This window comes from Myotis myotis, unplaced genomic scaffold (assembly GCF_014108235.1).
Source record: "Myotis myotis isolate mMyoMyo1 unplaced genomic scaffold, mMyoMyo1.p scaffold_m19_p_7, whole genome shotgun sequence".
NCBI classification, from domain to species: Eukaryota; Metazoa; Chordata; class Mammalia; order Chiroptera; family Vespertilionidae; genus Myotis; species Myotis myotis.
Genome location: NW_023416379.1, coordinates 20,610,074 through 20,633,447, shown reverse-complemented (window position 1 = coordinate 20,633,447; position 23,374 = coordinate 20,610,074). Strand labels below are relative to the sequence as shown.

Sequence of the window (23,374 nt, the reverse complement as noted above, 5' to 3'; positions counted from 1 at the left end):
CAAACAAGTGATATAATTTATTATAAAGGTAACTAGGGTCGGCAACATTGGATTATTTAAAAACTAATTCTTGTTTATTTTCATCATATAGATAATATAAACCAATAAATAGTCTCTTTGGAATGTATTTGTACTTACTTGAATAGGGGATATAGTATTTTCTAGCCCGTCTGACACTTAAGATAAATAAACATACTACTAGGGAGGAATTACTTGCAGTCTGCTCTAAGTCAGTCTGTTTTTGTTATTTCTTTTTCCTCTTTCCTCCCTTTCCTCCTCCTCCTTGTCACTCCTCTCCTCTTTTTACATGCTGGCTATCCAGTATTTGAAAAGCATCACTCTTATTACTAGTATGTTCCAAGTAGAGTTAGGTGGCTGCTGAATCATTCCTATATTTCATTCACTGTATTTGTTTTTCTACATTTAATGCTGTAAGGGAAGTTAGTAGGATATTAAAAAGACCTCTGTTAGACTACAGGACATTTGGGGAGATGAACATAAGCAAGGGATTGTGGGTGTTAGCAGGTTGCTCTACATATCCTTTGCCACAATAATAGATGAAAATGACCAAACTGGAACTGTGCACACCTTGCCAATGTTATTTAGGTTTCTTATTTCTTGCACAATTTTGTTAATGTCTTTCTCAAAGTTCAGAGGAAAGCTTCTCTCCAACCTCTCACCATTTTTGAGGTTTAGAAAGGCATTCTTTCCCATTTTGTAAATATTGAGTCCCTAAATAATGGGCTGAGCACTATTGGCAGAAATTAAAGATCTCTTATTGCTCGTGATCTCAGCAGAGGATGGGAGCCACTCAGCTAGCGGCAGCACCCACCCTGTTTGTTCCCTGTGCAAGAATTTTAACAGGGAGGGTTCAGAGTAGCAGTGGTTCTCTCAAGGTCTTAAGGAAACATCTGGATCCAATAATTAGCATGAGCCCACTTGCTTGAAGTTCTTTGTATGAGTGTCTAGAGTTGTGTAACTGCTTCGTTTTGCTTGGTGTGGTACTCTGATAAAGGGCCAGTGTTTTCAGGAGGATAATGTTATAGAGTAGGAATGTTAGGTTAGTGCAGTGATGGCGAACCTTTTGAGCTCGGCGTGTCAGCATTTTGAAAAACCCTAACTTAACTCTGCTGCCGTGTCACAGATAGAAATTTTTTGATATTTGCAACCATAGTAAAACAAAGACTTATATTTTTGATATTTATTTTATATATTTAAATGCCGTTTAACAAAGAAAAAATCAACCAAAAAATGAGTTTGCGTGTCACCTCTGACATGCGTGTCATAGGTTCTCCATCACTGGGTTAGTGGTAGAGACAGCACCTTGGGATTTACTTTCCTTTTTATTTTATTTTATTTTTTATTTATTTATTTTTTTAAATATATTTTATTGATTTTTTTTACAGAGAAGAAGGGAGAGAGAGTTAGAAACATTGATGAGAGAGAAACATCGATCAGCTGCCCTCCTGCACATCCCCCACTGGGGATATGCCCGCAACCCAGGTATATGCCCTTGACCGGAATCCAACCCGGGACCCTTCAGTCCGCAGGCCGACGCTCTATCCACTGAGCCAAACCGGTTTCGGCTACTTTCCTTTTTAAACACTAGAAAAAGAATGGTTTCCCATACATAACAAGCCTCCTTACCTAACCAGTGCTGATCCTCTATTGATGATGGTTTTCTGCTTGGTTGCATGTTAAATGATGCATGCTTTTTCTCATGGAGCTGTTACAATAATTAACACTTTTTATCAGTCTAGATGGAGTATGCCAGCATGGTAATTGTGTCAAAACCACATGCTTCTCTAATGGGCTGGCTGTTCACAGCAATGTTCTTTTTGATTAAGGATAAGTAGAAAGGTCTTTAGTTACTATGTTATATAACTTACTAATGATGGATTTTAGGTATTTATAATTAAAGCTTTTGGAATGAGCATTGTTAGAGTTTGGAAAACTATAGTTCTGGTTTTGTCTATGCCCATCTAGCTTTGTGATCTCAAGCAAATCTTCTAGTCTTTCTGAACCTCAGTTTCCTTGTTGATAAGATAAAGTGAGGGTATTAAGGGTATTAGATTAGATCATTTTGCAACACTCACACAGTAAATATTTATCAGGTGCCTCTTATGTGCCAGTCTAGATGCTGGGAACACAGCAGTAAAAAAGAAGAAAGACCCCAGCCCTCTGGGGCTTTCATTTTAGTGGGAGGGATTGCGTTCCACTGCAGGAGTTAGTGGGTGATGGAGTTTAAAGGCTTATCCATCTTTGAAACTCAGAGAGTTACAAGCATGATAATTATGGTGAATGGATGTGCTATAATCATGTTTTCTTGATGGTGGTAATTTGTTCAAGAAACCATCTTATCAACAAAGAAGGTAGTATTTATGTTTTAGCTGTGTTAATTTTTTGAAACTATTTTAAGAATGTATTTATTTACATATAATTACATCCATCCTTATTGTTGAGTATTTACAATCCAATTAGCCATTTCCATTGTTGTTGTTTTTTTATCTTGTAACTTCCACTTAGATGGGCAATACTGATCAACTCTGGGGTTCATTCTATTTTTTATTATTACATTTATTGAGGTATAACATTGGTTGATAACATTATATAAATTTCAGGTATACAACTTTGCAATTCAATATCTGTTTACTCTATTGTGTGCTCATTTTTTAAAAATTGTTGGGTTCTTGATATATTCTGGATACTAGACTCTTATCAGTGCTTGACACAAGATGGCAAATAATATTTTAAAAAGCAATTATAATGCTCATACAGGCTATAACCTGAATGATTTTTGAAAATGTGCTAAGTGAAAATGACACGTGTTGTATAATTTCATTTATTTTAAATGTACACAGTAGGCAAATCCATTCAGGCTGAAAGTAGATTAGTGGTTGGTAGGGATGGTGGAGGGGGTAGAATGGAGAGTTACTATGAATGGATACAGGATTTCTTTTTGGGATGATGAAATATTATAGAATTAGATAGTGGTGATGGTTGTACAACCTTATGAATATACTCAACACCATTAATTGTATAATTGAATAGGGCGAATATTATGGTCTGTGAATGATATTTCAATAAAGCTTTAAAAAGTGTATTTTACTTTTATATCTCTTGAAGATAGCTGGGAAATTTCCCATTGCCCCAGGTGCCCGGCCTTTGGACATTTTAATCAGCGGTGAGAGAGGAGAGAACATTCTGTCTCTGCCATTCCTGCCTGTTGGTTTTTGTCAGTGGTGCTGCTATGCTTTAAAAGTCCCTCTTTGCTTGTGTAGACAACCAGCTGCTTTCAGATTTAGTTTCAATTTTGTTTTCATTAGTTGTTACTGGATCAATTATTAGATACTTTTTTTTTCATGTCTTCATTTGATTCTGATTAGGGTCTGTAGATATTTTTTTGTAAACATATACACAAAACTATGTTTGCGATTGGGTGGGGTGGAGTTTTGGAGTTTTGGTTATAGTTTGAGTACCTTTCCCAGAAGACTGTCTTTTGCATTGGAAAAGTGGTGGTGAATTATGGGATTTAATATTGGAACAAAAAAGTATGCACATTACAGATATAATTTTCTTGCTATTAAGCACTCAGTATTTAACAGTATTTTTAATACCTAACATTTAGTTATAATGTGTGAAATTTCAGTGAAATGTGTCTCAGTACTTTCTAACATCAATAATACTTTGTATTATAGAGTAAGGGATACTTAAAAATTGGATTTTGGGGTGAATTATTATTTATAACTAGATGAAACCAAAGAAAATTAATTACACTCGAGCTCTTGATGATTTTAAGTTCTGTCTGTACAGAATCAGAATTAATTCCATTGTGATGCTTGTTTTGGTTCTTTGATTCTGTTAGAGAATTCTCAAAGTTAGAGTAGCAGTCTCCATTTTTCTCTTATGCTTATGAACCTTCTTTTTCTATGGGGTTTTATCCCCATATTTTTGCCATTCCCCTTCCCATCCTTTTTTTATCCTGTCTCTTGCCTCTAAACTAGGAGAGGTTGTAAAAGACCTTTTTGTGATTTTTTTTGTTTATAGCATAAGCTGTGACCATGACTACTGAAGTTGGCTCCGCGTCTGAAGTGAAGAAGGAATCTGACCAGTTAGGAGCAGATGCAACCAAGGAGAAACCTAAAGAAGCAGCAGAAAATCAGCAGAATCAGTCATCTGATCTAGAGGAGGAAAAGGATTCCCAATCATCTCCTTCAGCTAAAAGCCAAAGTAGTACACAGCGCCAGAAGAGGCAGAAGGATCCATCTGAGAGTAGGGGCATTTCTCGATTCATACCCCCGTGGCTTAAGAAACAAAAGTCCTATAACTTAGTAGTGGCCAAAGATGGAGGAGATAAGAGAGAGCCTACCCAAGCTGTTGTGGAAGAGCAGGTTTTAGATAAAGAGGAATCTCTTCCTGAAGAAGAAAGGCAGGCCAAGGGTGATGCTGAGGAAGCAGCTCAGAGGAAACAACAGGTCATTAAAGTTGATATCGAGGAAGAGAAACCTTCAGTGAGCAGTCCTGAGACACAGGTATGTTTGAGAAGCGATGGTGTGGAATGATAGCTTGATGGTATAGCCACACAACAAAAAGGGTTTGTTTGCTTTGAATCATTTATGGATCTCTTGCATTAAGATGCTGGTTTGACTTACTATATCTGGAATATGAGTCTTGGAGTGGTTTACCACAGCCTTCTCCTGTTATTCCTTTTCAAAATTTCCAAAATAACAAAGAGAAAAAAAATACTATATATGCACACCATAAAAAAGTTTCTGTTACTCTTAAGGTTCAACATGCTCTGAGAATCCTGTCACCTCTCCTTTTAAATAATATGTACTATTATACCTCCTTGATTTGATTTAAGTGTCCAGCGAGTAGGAAGAAATAGATTTCTATGTGTATGCATTTTGGTTGTGTAATGAAGCCTAGGTTTGCCATGGTGTCAGATTATAATTGGAAATTGTATTATTAAAATATTTAAATTGCAGTTGCCAGGATGTAGTTTATTTTACTAATTTAATGCTCAAATGGTCAATTTGGCAAAACTTGGCAGTGGATTGGGGGAAAGAGGATGTGGAGAAGTATTTTTTTCTAGCAAACATTTGAAGTCTTTTTAAATCTTATACAGTACTTGTAACAATCACCATTCTTACTAGGATTTTCCTTTTAATGTGTTGTTTTCTGCAAATTGGTCAACTTTAGTATAAACTTCATTTTTTTTTCATCATCAGCCTGCTGAAGAAGTAAGGAAGGAGGAGAGAGAGGAGGAGAAGGTAAAGGAAATACAGGAAGACAAATCAGAGGAAGCAGCAAAAAGGGAGACAAAGGAAGTGCAGACCAATGAGCTAAATGCAGAAAAGGCTGTTCAAAAAGCCACCAAGAAGACCAAAAGTGTCCAGTGTAAAGTGACCCTCCTGGATGGCACCGAGTACAGCTGTGACCTAGAGGTGAGTCAGGGCACTGACGGGAGAGCTCTCCTGATGTGTGGAATGCAAGCAGAAGTGCATTCTGCCCTCATTTGTGGCATGGCACAATTTTTGTGTTCTTATAAATTAGATGGTCACAATTTTGCGTTACAAAAAAAAACAAGAAAATATAGAAGAGGGTCATCATTTCTGTTACAAACAATAATTCCGGACCCTTAAGGATACATAGGGCTGTTGATCTCCTGGTCTGCACTCGTCATGTATAGGGTGTCCAAAATTCACGCAAGAAGTAATTTTGATAGAAAACACAGGTTTATAATTAAAAATTGTAAATTTTTTATTGATTCATAAAGTATACAATATAGGGTTATGTATGGAATAGCACATTGGGTAAATGGCCTCCACGGCTTTGTTGGCACATACGCAAAGCCGTGGTCTTCATTGGTCTTCATTGTCCCTGCTCCTGGTACTTGGTACTTGGTAATGCTTATCAAAGTGAAGGGATTGAAATCAAATGGCAACAGATTTTAGAATCTGATTCAATAAACTAAGTAAAATTAGGCCTTTATTTATTTTTTGTTGTTGTTAATGCTCACGCAAAATTCAAATCTTGCGTGAATTTTGGGACACCCTATATATTGTCTGGTGACTGTTCTGAATGGGCCTTAAATAGTTTGAATATTACCTCTGTAGAAATGATAGCACTAGGTTGACATTTTATAGAGTCATGAAATTTCAGCACTTTAACCCGAGGTATTTTTATCCTGAGACAGATAATGATTTAACATCTAGCTCCTTTATTTAGTTTTAATTAAAAAACACTCATGATTTTCAAAGCATGTAATTCATTAGCTCTGATGCTGATTGACATCAATGTAATTTTTAAGAAGTATCTAGCACCTTATAATTTTATGTTAATCAAAAGAGTTTTTGCTTTTCATAGCTAAATCACTTTATTTACATGACATATACTAATAACTGATGTTTACTGAAGAACTGTGTGAAGAGCTTTGAATAGATTATCTCATAATATTTATAAGAATCTATCTGAGGTAGGTATTATTATGGATATTGCCAACGTTACAGTAGGAGAATATAGGCTTATAGAGGTTAAATAATTTGCCAAAAGTTTCATAGCTAGTCAGCGGTGGAGCCTGGATTCTAGCCCCAGCAGTTTGATTCTGGAGGTCATGAACCTGGCCACTGAACTACTAAGATGAATGAAATAACTCATGGTCCTTGCTTTTATCTTTGTATTAGTTTTCTAGAACTTTGTTTTTAACTCATTTAGTGATAATTATTCTATTTCAGTTGTTTCAAGAAAAGGAGTTGCAAAAAGAATTAATAATCTTTAAATCTCAGAGAGAAGGAGAGGAAGAGGAGAGAGCGAATGATGTTGTATGCCTCAGCAGTAGAAGTAGGGAATAATAAGGAAAACAATATAATGGTGTTCTAAATTTAACTCTAATACGTGACCACATGTCTCTTGTTTTTTCCTACATATCCTAGAAGTTAGGGAGTCTAGATTTTGGGAACCAATTTGATAACTTGTTATGTGACCTTCGGTCATTTACTCAACCTCTCTGTGCCAAACTGAGGTCAGAAATTGACTTCATCTATTGAATGTAGAATTACTTAGCTAATCCAGAAGACCCCTGTCATCTCTGAAGTTCTTTCTAATCACCAAAACTCAAGACTTATGGTTTAAATCTATTTTTAAAAAATCATGATATATTTAAAAGTATAAAAATATAGAAATAATAGAAGAGACAGTTGCATATTAACCAGAAATAAAACATTGACGACATTGCTAAAGTCCCATTCCCATATCTCCTCTCGTTCTCCCTGTGTCTTTTCATGATGTGTAAATCTACTTTATTCTTTTAACTGATGTATAGTATTCCTTTGAATCACCAAACCAGTTTATCCATTTCTCTGCTGAGGCATAATTTCTTCATATTGTATAACCATCAATACTTTAGTAAACATTATCTTACATGCTTCCTTGTTTATTGTGCAAGAGTTTCTTCAGGGTAGGCACCTAGCAATGGAATTGCTAGGTTGATAAGTTCTGTTTCTTCAGTTTTTCCATATATTGCCAAACTGATCTCCAAAGGGGTTGTGCCGATTCAAATTCCAATCAGCAACACTACTGTTTTTTCCACGTTGTCATCAGTACTTCATGTATCAGACATTAATTTTGACCAATCACATAGGTGTAAAATATGGTCTGAATATTTCAATTTGCATTTATTTTATTACTGTCAACTTTCACTAGGTTATGCTGCAGGAACAACCTCCAAATCTTCTGGACTTATAATAATAATATCTTATTCCTTGCTCATGTTACATGGCCTTGGTGGGTTGGCTTTGGCTCTGCTCTGTACCCTCTCTGCTTTTGGACCAAGATTCAAGTTGCACCCTCTACCTTAGACATACTGCTCTCACAATAGAGGGAAAAGAAAATCACAGCAGAACCACATTAAATCTTTTGCTTGGAAGTGGTGTAGATCACTTTCACTTAGATCTCATTGACCAAGCAAGTCACATGGGTTAAGGCTGATAACAATAGGTAGGCAAGTATGTACTCTTGGATCTCCCCCCTTTTATCATCACATAATATATTTAAAATAAATAAAATAAAATAAAAAGATGCTTGGCTTCATGAGTTGCAAATTATAGTATTGTTTCTATTTTTTTCAATTTACTGCCCTCCCCTGAAGGCCTGGTTGCCCCCACTGTACTCTCCTGCCGGCCTGGTCATCCCTAACTATCCTCCCCTGCAAGCCTGGTTGCCCCCAACTGCCCTCCACTGCAGGCCCAGTCACCCCTAACTGCCCTCCCTTGCCATTCTGGTCGCCCCTAACTGCCCTCCCCTGCCGGCCTGGTCGCCCCCAACTGCCCTCCTCTGCCAGCCCAGCCACCACTAATTGCCCTCCCCTGCTAGCCTGGTCCCCTCCCACATTGCCCTCCCCTGCAGGCCTGATCACCCCCAACTTCCCTCCCTTTCAGGCCTAGTCCCTCTCAACTGCCCTCCCCTGCTGGCCTGATCGCCCACAACTACCCTCCCCTGCAGGCCATCTTGTGTCCACATGGGGGCAGCCATCTTGTGTGTTGGAGTGATGGTCAATTTGCATATTACCTCTTTAATAGGTAGGATTATGTCCAACTTCTTCTTTCCCCATCTTAACACTCCTTTGTTTGATGTGTGATCTCATTTTGGAATGGTACAAAATAAAACAATTTCTTATCTGTGTGACTAGTCCCTGTTTGATCCTATCATTCATGGGAAATGAAGTCATTGTGTTAGTGAAAGCACAGTTGAGAAAGTATCCAACGTTAAGAGCAGCAGTGTGCTCCTTCAATTCAACATAACTTGAATTGGTTGGGAAAGCACAGGAGTCTTTGTTTTAATGACAGTATTAATTTACAGATAGGTTATCTTTTCAGCTAATAAGTGTTTACTTAATATATCATTTTGAGAATGAATTTCTGAGGACAGTAGATAAATTTGAAGCGTGTTGAATAAACCTTTTTTTCTACCCAGGACAAATCAAAGTGGAATTTGAGTAGACTGTAGCAATGTGATCCACAAATTTTATGTAGCAACAGTTCACTGGAATTCTAGGCAGTGACTTTTTATCTGATCAACAGCCATAATTCATCTGGGGAATAATAGTTGTTATAACAACACAGACGTTATAAGTTGTGCTCCCTGTTTTGATTAATTTCTCTCTTAACCAATTCTTCCCATTTAAGTTCTCTGATTGCTTGCTTAGTATCATTAGTATGGGTCTGATACTCATCAGACTTGCTATTTCCTCTTCAGGAGCAGAGCCCCAAAGACAGCTGTCACGTGGTTTGAGCGCGCTCATGTTTCCCAGTTCCAGCGCTGACCTTAGACAGATTGGGTGATATGCTGATGCTGCTTATCTGTGGTTCTCTAACTCTGTACCGGAAACTGGCGTCTGAGGACTATTTGGGGAAGTGTGTTGTGGGAAACTGTAGCTATTAATGAACTTGCAAGTACTCAAGGAAGATGAATACAATGTGGGAAATAAATACTTTTACCTTACTTGCTTTGAGAGATTAAATTTGTTTATATCTGTTTAATGTCATTAAAAGTTATGACTATCATGGCTTTTGGATGCCTGTAGTTAATGTTTATTTTTCTTTCTGTATGTTCATGTGTCTAATTTTCAATTAGACATGTAGATTATAGCATGTCTCTGAAGAGGGCCTGATTGTCTTCATTTTGGGCCACCTACAACAGTAGAGGAAAGCATGGCCTGTGCAGGAAGTCTCGAGGAATTGAAATGGCCTGATTGGTAGGGACCTTAAAGAGTAGGATGGGGTTCCAGAAAGCCTCAAATGCCCAGGTGAGATTATGAAAGCTGATCCATAGAGCAAAAGGGAGCTGGGAGAAATGGACCAGAAGTTGTAAAGACATTGCTATACAAGACCAGGGACAAGAATGCTGTTTAGTTTTTAGAAAGTGGTAGATTTGCTATGTGGCTACAGTAATTTAAGAGGGACATTTTTATTCATTGCACTGGTTAAGTTGTGTGTCAGTGGTCTTTATAGATATGATTTTATCAGTGTGATTAGAGCATTGGGAAAGTTAGGCGGTTTTCTATTGTTACCTGTCAGTACCTTTGATTAACAAAATGATCCCTTTTAAGCCATATAATATAAATATTACTGTATTAATTTAATATTTTTTTTCTAAATCAAGAAACATAATTCTTGGAGATTTATTTTTGTTTGGTATCCTAACATTATCTCTGCTTCTCAGATTGCTTCCTTAAAATAGGTACATGGATAGATAAATAAATCTCCATATGTCCATCTATATCCCTTCTTCATTCCTCCACTCTCTACTTTTAGTGGCTTTTTATAAATTCTTTCTCCTGCGGGCCATCTGAGCCTATTCTTTCTCAAATCTCAGAAATTAAATGAAAGGGACTTCTCAGGGAGGCAAGGCAGCACCATTTTTAAATATTAATTATTTAAAGTTTTCGTTCTTTGGAGGAGAGTATATATTAATATTAAGTGGATAGCCCGATCAGTGTGGCTCAATGGCTGAGCATTGACCCATGAACCAGGAGGTCGTGGTACGATTCCTGGTCAGGGCACATGCCTGGGTTGGGGGCTCACTCTTTAGCAGGGGACATGCAAGACGCAGCTAGCTGATTGATGATTCTCTCTCATCATTGATGTTTCTGTATCTCTCTCTCCCTCTCCCTTCCTTTCTCTGAAATCAATAAAAACATATTTTAAACAAATATTAAGTAAATAAAAATGCTTCACATAAAGTGTTTTTAAGCATAAATATTGGATAACAGTACATTTTAGAGAATGACTATAGTTAAATTAAAAAAATACAGAAATGGCTTCACTTTAATGTTATTTTTGGCTTACATAACAACAGGCTTTTTGCTTGACCATGCATTAATTTTGATGCAAAGCCTAGTTTGTCTTTGTGTGTCTGTTCCAAATTTTTGTGTGAAGTATTTTTTCACTGTAGTTAGTGAAAATTACACTTTATATTTTATGTTAACTTATCATCTATTAAGCTGAGATCTCAAATTTTTTGGAAAAAACCTTTGAAGATTACCATATATTTTAATGAAGAAACTTGATAGTTTCTTTTCTTTGATATGTCTATTTTTATCTGATGTAGATATTTAACGGTATGTGACAATTACCTTTGGTACCAGATTTTAATTGTAAAGGCTTTTAAGAAGTCTCCTGGATTCTGCATGCTTGCTTCAGAGACTCAGCTATAGAACCCTTGTGATATTGCTAGTCATTTACAGACATAGTGAGTTAAAACAGCGGGGCGGGGCTTTTTTCCTCTAAGGAAAAATATAGTAAGATTTTGTTGAGGCCATAGATCTAATGTCAGGACATCTATCTTTACTTTTCTTTGGTCTCTTTGGATGTCTTGGGGAAGTCACTTCTTTTTTCTTCCGTTCTGAGATTGCAAAGTAAGAATGGAAATACTTGCTTCCTCTCTTTTTAGCATTGAGCTAGTTGTACTACAGCTGATGTCTGTGTGTGTGTGTGTGTGTGTGTGTGTGTGTGTGTGTGTGTGTATATATATATATATATATATATATATATATATTTTAAAGCCTGAAAATAAACGTAAAGTTTTTGCAAGACTTTGGAAGCATGAGTGAAAGTGCACTCTGCGTTAGAGTTGCTCACATTTTCCTCTGGCATCTGAAAGTTGTTCCCACGTGTTGATTTTGTCTGAGAATTGAGGGCATTGTTTCCGCCCACACAGGAATGTCAGTACCATTTTTTTTTTTTTGGTGCTATGAATAAGGCTATCAGAATGTAGGCTCTCTTCCTCAGTGTTCTGATGATAATTTATCAGAAGGTAGAATGTGTCAAGGTCTTCTTGCCTTCTGTGTGTAGAGTACTGGCCTTAGAAATTCAATTTTATATTATTGCTTTCAACTGTGTTTTGTTTATTTACTTGATTGTTTATGTCTGCTTTCACCCACCAAGGTGGTTCTTTTAGATCTCTAGTACCGACCTCTACCAGGTTTACTCCTAAAAGAGTTTCCAGTATCTTCGTTCTTATGGAGGACAGGGGCTTGAGAGTCTTGCTGCTCCCTGTGAGTGTTGTTTTAATTTCTTTCACAAAAACTGGTGCTAGGGCCATTGTTTTCATCCATTCCTTCCACAGTAGGATGTATATTCAGAAACACAGACAGAATTATCATTCGTATTTAGAGCACTGTAATAAAATATGATAACATTTGGATCTTAAAGGGATTGAATGTAATATAACGTAATAAAATATGATTTATAAAAAGCACTGGATTACTCAGAAAAATTCATATAGGTGGCAAAATGACTAAAATATTGGTAAATGATCTGTCATATACTATTTTTATTTTTGTTTAATTATGTTCTGCAACAGAGTTAAACATTAACTCTGATAGGAAAGTTATGATTAGGAATATTGCTTAATTTTTAAAAACTCAACCTCAAGACAAAAGCTGCATTCTACCAATGAACTGAACTACATCTCATAACTGTGCTTTATTTGCAAAATATGCCTTTTCACCTGCTTTGAAGTTGTGTCTGATTTTGTGCATCATCTCGTTACTCACATAGAGAGGAAATTTAATCTGAGTCTTATCATAATATTTTTATATTCATTGATCTCTTTCCATATTTCTGTCAGCAACAATTTAAAGAGAATCAAATTGGAATGGTCCACTAAGCTATTTTTCTATAGCACAGAAAGCCTGTGTTGAATTGTATGAATCAAATGTCAAAATTCATTCTGGGCAAACAGCTTACAGAGAATGTGCTAGCCTACAGAAGTTTTCTGCTTATGTTTTTGAAATAAGTTTTAATGGAAATGGTAATTTAAAAATATATTTTTTTTATTGATTTCAGGAAGTAAAGAGAGGAGAGAGAGAGAGATAGAAACGTCAGTGATGAGAGAATCATTGATTGGCTGACTCCTGCATGCCCCACAATGGGTACTGAGTCATATGCAACCCAGGCATATGCCCTGACTGGAAATCAAACCATGACCTCTTAGTTCATAGGTCGACACTCAACCACTGAGCCACACTGGCTGGGCTAGTGTCGCCATTTTTTACTCCAACTTTTCTTGGCTTGGATTTAACTAGGAAATATTTTATCTTGAAAAGCTAGTATGTTGTTGGGGTTCAAATGAATTAAGCTCCTCTAAGCATTAGAGGGAGGTGGACTTCCATCTATAGTCGAGGTTGCAAAGAAAAATAAAATATAAATGCATAGATTCTATCTCCTGTTCTTTTCAGCCTGCTTTCCAAATTTTGTTGTCGCTGATTATATTCTCTTTCTCCTCTCCCTTGTGTTAAGAGAAAAAAATGAATCTGTGCATTTGCACACGTGCTACATTATTTTAGAATAGCTTCCTTAGGGAGCAGAGCTAAATATATATGTTCAATCTACCATTTTTAATGGGAAGACCACTTTCTACTTAGGAGAATTTGAACAATGAGCTTGAAAGTAAAGTGGGCCAGTACAATACAGCACATATCAAAGTTACCATAAAGCTTTCTGGATATCTATAATAATAAAAGCGTAATATGCTAATTAGACCGGACAGCTGAACGACCTTCCGGACAAAGCCGGGGCTGCGAGGGCTGAGGCAGCCGCTGTGGCTGTGAGGTGTCTAGATAAACTTCTATTTTACATGTATATTTAGTTGGGCAGAATGAAGGTGAGTCATAGAAGATGAAAGGATGGAAATGCTATTTCACTTAAAATGCATTTTTGGGGGGCATATAATAGGTATAATTTAATTTTTATTCACTTGGTTTGGGTCATTATCTTCTACATAAAGTGTGTGGCTTTGTTCATGAAACATTTCTGGATGAAGCATTGGTGATACTGTTGAGGAATAGGTTAGTGTCCAGAGACCCGAGGGCAGAGCCCGTGTCGCACACGGGGAAGCTGCGTTCTTGTGTTGAGGGCTGGATTTCACTCTCATTTCCCTACAGTAAGAATCTGTTCTGGATGTGGTGATTCAGGGATGAAGCAAATGCTAATATTTCTGTAAAGTGTTACGGAAATTTGTAGCATGTTCCTTCTTTATAGTACATCATTTGACGTCACAGTAATTGATGGAATGAGGGTGGGGTGTTAAAACTGAAAAGCACTACATTGGTACTGTATTTCTCAAATTTAAAATGCACTTCACTTGAATGGTTTAATGTTTTGAAGTCTGGATTTCTAAAGAAACTTGATAATGATAATATTTAAAGTTTGCAGAATAAGCTCACAATATTGATGGAGGCCAATAGCATGTCCGAGGTAGGGGATGAGCTTCAATAAGATAGGACTTGAGGGAGTTTCATTGTGTAGGGTCTAGTCATCAGCTGTAAGGCACACATTAATTCTTTTTTTGTGTTTTTGTTTTTGTTAATCCTCACCCAAGGATATCCACTGATTTTTAGAGAGAGTAGAAGGAAGAGTGAGAGACAGGCATTGATGTGAGACACACACATTGATTGGTTGCCTCCTGCACATGCTTGGCCTGAGGTCAGGATCAAGCCTGCAACCAAAGTATGTGCCCCTGACTGGAATTGAACCCGGGACCCTTCAGTCCTTGGGCCAACACTCTAACCACTGAGCAAAATCGGCTAGGGCTACATTAATTCTTTATTCACTGTGCCCAAGTAAGTCCAACAGGAAAAGTGACCATTGCTGACTAGTCCTATGAACATGGACATATTAGAATTCTAGGAAATGAATTTATGTGTCAGGAAGAATTGATTAGTCAACTAATTCTTTATAATAAGGAAGTAATCAAATGATTCAGGTGATAATTTTAAGACATCTCTGTGAACATGAAATTTAGATGAAGGAGGATTACATTAACATAATAACTAGTGTCTTCTATAGACTGTAATTGTGGAGAGTAAGTATATCTGGCAAGGTCAAGAATGACTGTTCTCTCAGGCCAGGTGCCCTTCTTCTGAGTAATACTGATAAACTTTCACTTTTCATTATTCCCACTCCCCCTCCTCCTCCAAGAAGCCTAGTTGGTTCCCTAGATTTCGACACAAACACACATCCTTTTTTCCCCTAAAATTTTACACATTCATCCCTGGCCCTCCTATAGTCAGATCATTTCATACCTCACATGTGTTGATTTTACATCAAACTTTTTAAATTCTGCTGGAAATCTTATTGTAACTTAAGTTGTGAATATTATTGACCTAATAGGCTTGGGATGGGAGTTAAAGTTGGAAAGGAAAATGATTCGGCTGAAACTCTTTGCCATGTAAAAACATTATTTCGGTTGGAAAAGATTCCTAATTTCAAATGTCACATGTCATTTTCCATTTTGTGCAGAAGTAATATGGGAGGAAGTCTATACATTTTTTTTAATTGGGTTCTGGGTGCCCACTTTCCTAACTCAGGTCCAAAATTTTAAATCTCTTCTTTCCATGTTATTTTTCTAATTCTTGTAGCTTTTCCCCCTTAGACTTTCTTGTTTCAACTCTACAATTATATTCTATTACCCTTTTGTAGTATTATATTAAAAAAGAAGTTCAATGCTTCCTGCCTACCTTGTCTGCCTCTAAAATCAAAATTGCTAATTCCTCAAAGGTAGCAGATCTGCCCGGCCGGCGTGGCTCCGTGGTTGAGCGTGGACCTATGAACTAGGGGGTCACAGTTCGATTCCTGGTCAGGGCACATGCACAGGTTGTGGGCTCCATCCCCAGTGTGGGAGTGCAGGAGGCAGCCGATCAGTGATTCTCTCTCATCATTGATCTTTCTATCTCTTTCTCTTCCTCTTCCTTCCTCTCTGAGATAAATAAAAAAAAAATTTTTTTTTAAGGCAGCGGATCTTTTAGCTAAGTAATGAGAAGACCAGCAATTTGTGTGAATGACTTGAATGTGAACTGTGCTGCCTTCTAATAAAGATTTGCATTTCAAAAGAAACCTGTTCTCTCTAGAATCATAAGTGGTAGAATTTCACTAGTGAAGCTAAGGAAAGTGAAAAAATTAAGGCATTGTTGTGAGGGGGATGGGGCTGGATTTGTGGCATCTGTGGGTCGGGCGGATACATTGCTGGTAAGGTAGCCTTTTGGGGAGGCATACTTCGGGGCCGTGCTCACCCACACACTTCCTAACTTTTCTGCTTCTGAATCCCCATGTTTCTCTCATATTTGACAGTTTTTCTCCTCATATACGTAAATTAATTGATGGTATATATTTTAGGACAAGCAAAGGCTTAAAAGATTCACCTTCACCCCACCTCACCCCCTCCCCACCCCCCTTATGGTATGTGCTTTATGGTGAACACAGGCCTGGTCACTTTCTCTTCTGTTTTACTTTAGTTTGTCAGTCATCTACCAGGAATGCAAAACTTTTACTTAGGAAATATGTCCAGCTCAATAAAAATATTGTTGCTTCATATCAATGTTTAAAAACTGAGATACCTCAAAATGAAATATATTTTATTCTCAGATTGCCCAGAAGTTGCTTGCCATTGAATTCAAAAATCAGAAATTGAGGTGATGAGGTATAAGGAAATTAGTTTCTAAAAAACTTCTCAAGACCTCTCTGTGTATCAGATCCTGTTTGTCTCTGTTTTACAATCATTATAAAATAAATATTGAAATAATTCAGATTATTCTGCATTAAAACTTGACTTCTACTTTGGTCATTTGTTAAAAATACTTTAAATACTCCTGGCCAGTATGGTAGAGGTAAGAATAGTTTCATTGAGCCTCATGTGTGATAAGATCTTTTGTCAAATGGCTGGCCTGTGTTTTTCTACCTGGTGATTTCTTTTTCAAAGTTAGTCTCAAATGTAGTTGTTATTAAAGATTGCCAGATAAATTATATTACCAGGCTGGATGAACCAGTCATTTTAAAAAAGGATTTTGAGTGAAAATTTGAGCAGTTGATGTATTATCCATTGGGACCTGCAAGGGATGAAAGGGATGTTGCCTCTCCAGATTGAAAACCAAAAGGTGATGGACTTGGAGTGTGAGGGCAGGTAGTCTTAAGCTCTGAGAGAAGCGATCTGTTTGCTTACCTTGGTGTCAGCCTTGCCTCCTGGTCAGAATCCTCAGTTTACTTTTTTAACAATATAAGAGCACAGAGGATTTTTAGGACAGTGAAACTACTTTGTATGGTACTATAATGGTGGATGTATAATATCATTACACATTTGTCCAAACCCACAGAATGTACAACACTCAGAGTGAGCCCTAATATAAACTATGAATTTGGGTAATTATGCTGTATCAATGCAGGTTCACCAGTTGTAATAAATGTTCTTCTGTGTTGGGGATGTTGATAATAGAGGAGGTTATGTGTGTGTGGGTTTAGAATATATATGGGGAAATCTATGTACCTTCTGTTCAATTTTTCTGTGAACCTAAAAGTAAGAAAAAAAAAGTCTACTAGAAAAGTTTAAAAAAATGCAGATGCACAGATGCCACATTTGAAGATTCTCATTTATGAGTGTGGTGCCAGTCTCAAGCATCTGTGCAGCCAGAGTTAAGAAAACTGCTTTGAAATGCTGTAGCATGCTGTCTGCCACGGCAGTCCCTGGCAGAACACCTGCTCCTCAGCTATCAGGTGAATTCTTCAATCAGCTCCTTGTTGCAATTTAGCATGGCTGGTGGGGAATTTTCCCTCAGTGATAGGAAAGTGGTAGGAGACCCTACATTAGGACTGTAGGAGGTCTAATTAAGTGTCTGGGTTCACGCACTCATGTGGCAGCTGATTCCTAACTCAATTGATGGCTGAATTTGTCCGTTATGATTAGCTTTGAGCAATGCCCAGCATATAGTAAGGGCTTGAGAATTATTAGTTGCATTTATTATTTTCATTATATTTTAAAACCTCGATTATAATTTTGTAAGGATCTTATCATTTTCTTTGAATTTTTGATGAAAACACTCAAGTGTTATACCTTGGATAAATTCCCAATATTCACATGTTTTATCAATACTTCAGTGGCTTGGAAGGCCCATGATGTAAGCCAACCATGTCAAACTCAAAGGCTAACATGGGTCAAATAAGCAAGGTTTAAATTTATGTGGGCGTAAAAAAACAAAAGCTTCAATTTTTATAGAAACGTAGGTTTATTTCGATAGAAACATGCTGAATACAAAGGGCTGAAATAAATGAGTAATCGTTAACATAAAATAGAACATTTTAATAGAAATTAATATTTTTTCTTGAACATTAACTTACCAGACACTGAATAACTGCACAAATTAGTGTAACGCAAATAAACCTATTTTTCTTGTTCTCCAAAAGCAAAATATTTCTTGTTGCGCACACCAAACAAGTCAGTCCAAGACTAATGACGTGGCAATCGGCTGCTAAAATAATCACTGCTAGTATTAGTGGAGAGAAATGGTGCACCTATGGTAAAGACTCATAAAGGACATGGACACAACATGATTATAGTAATCAGTCATTAGCGAATGTTGTAGTTCATTATTAATACTTATGTATAACAGGACATTGTAAAAATTAAGTTACGAAATTTTTATTAAAATGTTTCTTACATACCGTTATATTGGCTGGTACACAAAAATATTCATTGTGGGCCGCATGCGGCCTGTGGGCCGCGAGTTTGACATGTTTGATGTAAACACATACCACTTATATATTCACGATGGTCTTCGTAATTTAAAGAACTTGCTTAGATTTTAAAAATAAACTTAGGTAGTACCACAAGTAAGAAAAACCTCCACAAGATTTAAAAACAAAGTACAAATTTTAAATAAACCAATCCCTAGTGTCAAAGGACTTAGGCTCTAGTTGGAGAGGCATTGGCCATAAACAGTTGAGTTAAAAAAAGAAGAATGTCACAGATGAATTTATTTACCATTAAAATAAACTCTAGAAATAGAAATACAGTTGGATTTTGCATATAAGAAACTGCAGGCTATTTGGTTAGAGCAAATGAAGATTAGATGATTCTTCCTCATATGCTACAATACTATTCCATTAAACTTCTATTTCCAAAGGAAGGCATTTAAGGGGCCATGCTTTATAAAGAGCTGAGCAACTGACATGTATTAGAACTGAGAGGACTGTTTATTATTCCTTACCATGTAGTTAAAGCCAAAACTATGATTTCTGTATAAAATCTGTGTGCAGATATTTATATTTCATAAACAAAAGTGGTTTTATTAAGTTTCAATTCCATCACTCTGGGAGTTTTGTGAGGTTTTCTGCAGCTCCATTCCAGAGCTTAGTTTGGGATTTCCCTGTAGTCAGCATGCTGGTGAGAAGAATAGGAACTGGTTTTTGGAATGCAGGCCTGTTCTGCAGTGTGGAGATAGAAGTCCTTTGAGAGGGTGCCCCTCTGGTCAGCTAGCTGATTCTTGTGTCCTGAAAACATATGAAAACCTTTGGGTTTCAGGAAAAAAATGACAACCACCTTAGAAATATAGAATGTGCTTATAGATGAAGATGAAAAGTTTAATGTTTTATCTTTTAAAAGGAAAAAAATAGCATTTGTTTGCCTTAGGGGGCAAAAGACCATAGCTAATAATTAGACTTAAATTTGTGGCCAACAGTATACTTTGCTTGCTTGTTTGTGAATACTATCAATAGCAGATTTCTGTTGTTGTTCTTGCAATTTTCCACATAGCATAAAGATAAAATATCTTTTTCTGTCTTGTTTGTGAGCACAACTTAACGGTTGCTTATGAGAGGAATTGTGTGCTCAGTTAAGAATTTTAAAGCATTTCAAAACCTAACAGACTGGGGTGATGAAAAATCATTCTGTTTGAATACTGCATTTAAACTTGAAAACACTTGCTCATGATATAGTGTCTTACTTATCTATATATATAAAAGGCTAATATGTGCAGTGTCCCCTCGGGAGTTTGACCAGGAGACTGGGAGTTTAGTCGATTGCTTATGACTTGTGCTGACCACCAGGGGGCGGCATAGAACGAAGGAAGGCCCCAGCCAGCAGCTGGGAAAGGAATGCCCTGGGCGACAGCTGGAAGGCCCCGATTGGCCCTGATTGCTGGCCAGGCCTAGGGACCCTACCCATGCATGAATTTCATGCACTGGGCCTCTAGTAATGTATAAGAATGTCAATGCTTGGGTCCTTGAGGAGTTAATTATTTAAAGGAGAGCGTACCAGCTTCTAGCTACATTAGGATTTCTTTTCAAATTATTGCAGGATGCAGTTACTAGAGGATATTGTGCAGTCTGTTCTGGCCTAGTGTTTGTTTTTGTGTTAGTAACAGCCTTTTTATTTTATTTTTAGCATTTAAAACTATGTTGAATAGTATTTTATGTTATTCATGTCAACAACACTGCAAAATTTCCTCAATGTTCAATCATAATTCCTTGAATCCTGTGGAATGGAAAAGAAATAGGGATTCTGTAATGAGCTGTGAGAGGTTTTTGTTTTTTTTTCCATTCCCTTTTATAGCTTAGTCTTAAAGGAATACTACATAGGAAACATTTCTTTTTATGATTCTTTGTAGTGATTTATAACAAACCTGCAGGCTTACATAGCTTTGATAATGCATGCTTGTCTGTTTGTCATCAGATGTACATATATAATTTGCCTGATCATTAATACAAAATAAGTGTGAGAATTTTTCATCTGCTCAAAAAAAAGAAGATACATATGTGTATATATGCACATGTATTGTGTCTGTATATATCCATTTATTTTATTGTGTTTGTATATATCCATTTATATTATTTTTACATGTTTATATATTTTACATATAATATACACATTTATTTTTCTTAGTATAATTGGAAAAACTTTAAAAAAATTAATTCATATTAATGATCAGGAAATCTTTACTTAAAATCTTCCTTTACTATAAATGACTCATTGACTTCTGGAATTACATTTTTAACAAATACAATTTAAATCATTGGATGTGGTCTCTTCCTTTATGTTGGGGTCTAAGTGAATTTTGGAACACAGTTGTGTTGACAGCTCACTCAGATTAGTAGGAAAAGAATGATCTTATAAATGATGGCCTTAACCTATTAGAGACACTCTTTTCCCTTCTGTATGGTTTTCTTTGATTTCCTCCATCCTCCATGACAATGTATCAGTTATGTTTGCTCTTACATACCTTCCTTTCCTTGGCCTTTCATATTTGCATAGTGTAGTTTAGAACTAGCACAAAATTCATAGTTCCGGAGCTGTAATGTATGGATCGCATTGTGTACTTCCCAGCATTGTTCCCTTGGTACACAATAACTGCAGTGTGGAGGAACCTACACGGAGACAGTGATGGAGTTTTATAAAACACCAGTGGTGTGTGGCGTCGACTGCATTCTGCCGGGTAAGCAGTTGCGCAAATTCCTTCAAGTTGAGAGGCCTCCAGAAATGTCATGTTTTGGCCTCAATGATGAATGCCACAAATAACAGCACAGGCACAGGGGACTTTCCTCGGCGTCTCAGATTCCAGCCTGCCTTTCTTCAGCTAGATCTGCTGTAGATTGCTTTGTCCTTTTTTTTTTTTTTTAATGTTCCCCAAAGCTAGTCTTTTAATCCTTGAATAATATACTTTAAAGTCATCTAGATTGTCTTGTTTTGTCTCTCTCCTTTGGATATCTCTAATGTATTATGCAACCTTTTATATTTTTACTTGAACTTATTGGGGTGCCATCCTATAATAATAAAGAGGTAATATGCAAATTGACCGTCACATCCTCACACAAGATGGCCACCCCCATGTGGTCACAAGATGGCCGGCAGGGGAGGGCAGTTGTGGGTGATTAGGCCAGCAGGGGAGAGCACTTGTGGGTGATTAGACCAGCAGGGGCGGGCAGTTGGGGGCAAACAGGCCAGCAGGGGAGGGCAGTTCTGTTTTATTCTTTTCAGAATCCGCTTTTTTGATAGTTTCTTTTCCCTTGATATTTTAAAATTTCATTTATTTCTTTAAACATATTAAATATTTATTTTGTGTTCTATACTTGGTAGGTAATTTTTATCATCTACAATCTGAAGATCTGATTCTGATACTGTGTCTAACTCTCAATAATAGCAACTGGTTTCCTTGTGTTTGGTTTTTTAATTATATTTGTTGAGATTTTATCTATGGAAATCATTTGCTTCTCCCAGACAGCTGGGCACATCCAATCCTGTACCAGTTTAGACTGAATTACTTTTCTTGACATTTTTGAATAAAAAAGAAAATGTTAATGCCAGTACCCAAATCTGCTTGAGGGCCAGATCATCATAATTTGCTACCTCCTTTTTTGAGCTGTGCTCTATTGAGTAGTAATTCTGCTGTGGAATAAATTAATAAGTGTTTTACTTATTTTCATTTAGCAAGAGAAAATAACCAAATTTAAAGCATGTATATGTATGGGAACTCTGAATACTTGAGACTCAGAGACCCCACATGTAGGAGAGGTTCAGAGACAGAAAGGGGATTGAAGTATATGAGACATCCTGAGCTAGGGAGGAGGTAATGCACCTTGAGGGATTTCAAAGGCCATTGAAGGATGATAAGAGAGCAGATGTTTAGTAAGTTTGCCCTGGCATATACGTGTGTCAAGAAGTTTATCCCTGATAACCTTGTTTATGGATAAGTTCTCTAATTCAAATTCTAGGCATAGGGTGAAGTTTCTGCTTGAGCCTGTGGCTAAAGTTGCCCTTAGCACCAACTAATCTGCATACCATAGAGGCATATCTTGGGGTGACTCATTCTGGACCCCCAGTTCCCTCTTCTGAAACCTTCATTCCAGAAGTTGGGTTGGTAGATTATTCTATATTTCATTAAACCAGTCTCAGTCTTGAGAAAGATAGTGTGGGGTTTTAGCCAAATAATTTTGAGAAGCATCAGTTTGAATGATAAGACACAAGTTTTTTGCATCATCATACAACTTCTCAGGGTATCTTATATGCAAATATGAGTTTTGATGCTTAGTAGTTGTATATGGTAAGCAGAAATTTTCTTGTCCTACTCTGCTCTCCTTTTTGGGGATGTGGGTATAAATAGGGAGTATCTCGTGGGACCAATGGAACATACTTTGGTGAATACAAGTCTGCTTCCTGATACCCTTGGCTTTTGCTTACTGCTTCTCATTGTCTTTCTCTTTGTGTTTGTACTACTATGCTCTATGACTTTGTGTGTGTGTGTGTGTCTTGTATTTAAACTCTATGCTGGAAGACGTATCTGGTAATCTTATCCCCATATTAGGACATTATATTTGGGTAGAACTATCTCATAGACCACTGATCATTTGTCTTTGGATCAGTTGGACAAGGTACCTAGTTATGTCCAAAGTGGTAGGTTAATAGGACTTCTGTGGATGGTAGGGAGATGCTTCCTGTTTATTTTCTGTCTTGTCCAGTTGAATGTAAAGTTCCTGAGACCATGTATATCTTATTTATTGTTGTTTCCCCAATATCTTGCCATAGGAACTGATACATATTAGGTATTGGATCA

At 37.0% G+C, this 23,374-nt stretch overlaps 1 protein-coding gene across 29 annotated transcripts in view; it reads left to right on the top strand.

Moving 5' to 3' along the window:
- The window catches only part of EPB41L2 (erythrocyte membrane protein band 4.1 like 2), a 190,593-nt gene that overhangs the window by 85,240 nt on the left and 81,979 nt on the right, over positions 1–23,374 (top strand). For 28 of the 29 annotated variants that reach the window (XM_036316247.1, XM_036316245.1, XM_036316242.1 and 25 more), the window contains 2 exons: positions 4,048–4,532; positions 5,232–5,447. In XM_036316247.1, coding sequence (XP_036172140.1) covers positions 4,062–4,532; positions 5,232–5,447 — 687 coding nt within the window. In that variant the 5' untranslated portion in view covers positions 4,048–4,061. The remainder of the gene's footprint in view (positions 1–4,047; positions 4,533–5,231; positions 5,448–23,374) is intronic. The other variant, XM_036316233.1, reaches the window with a different exon arrangement.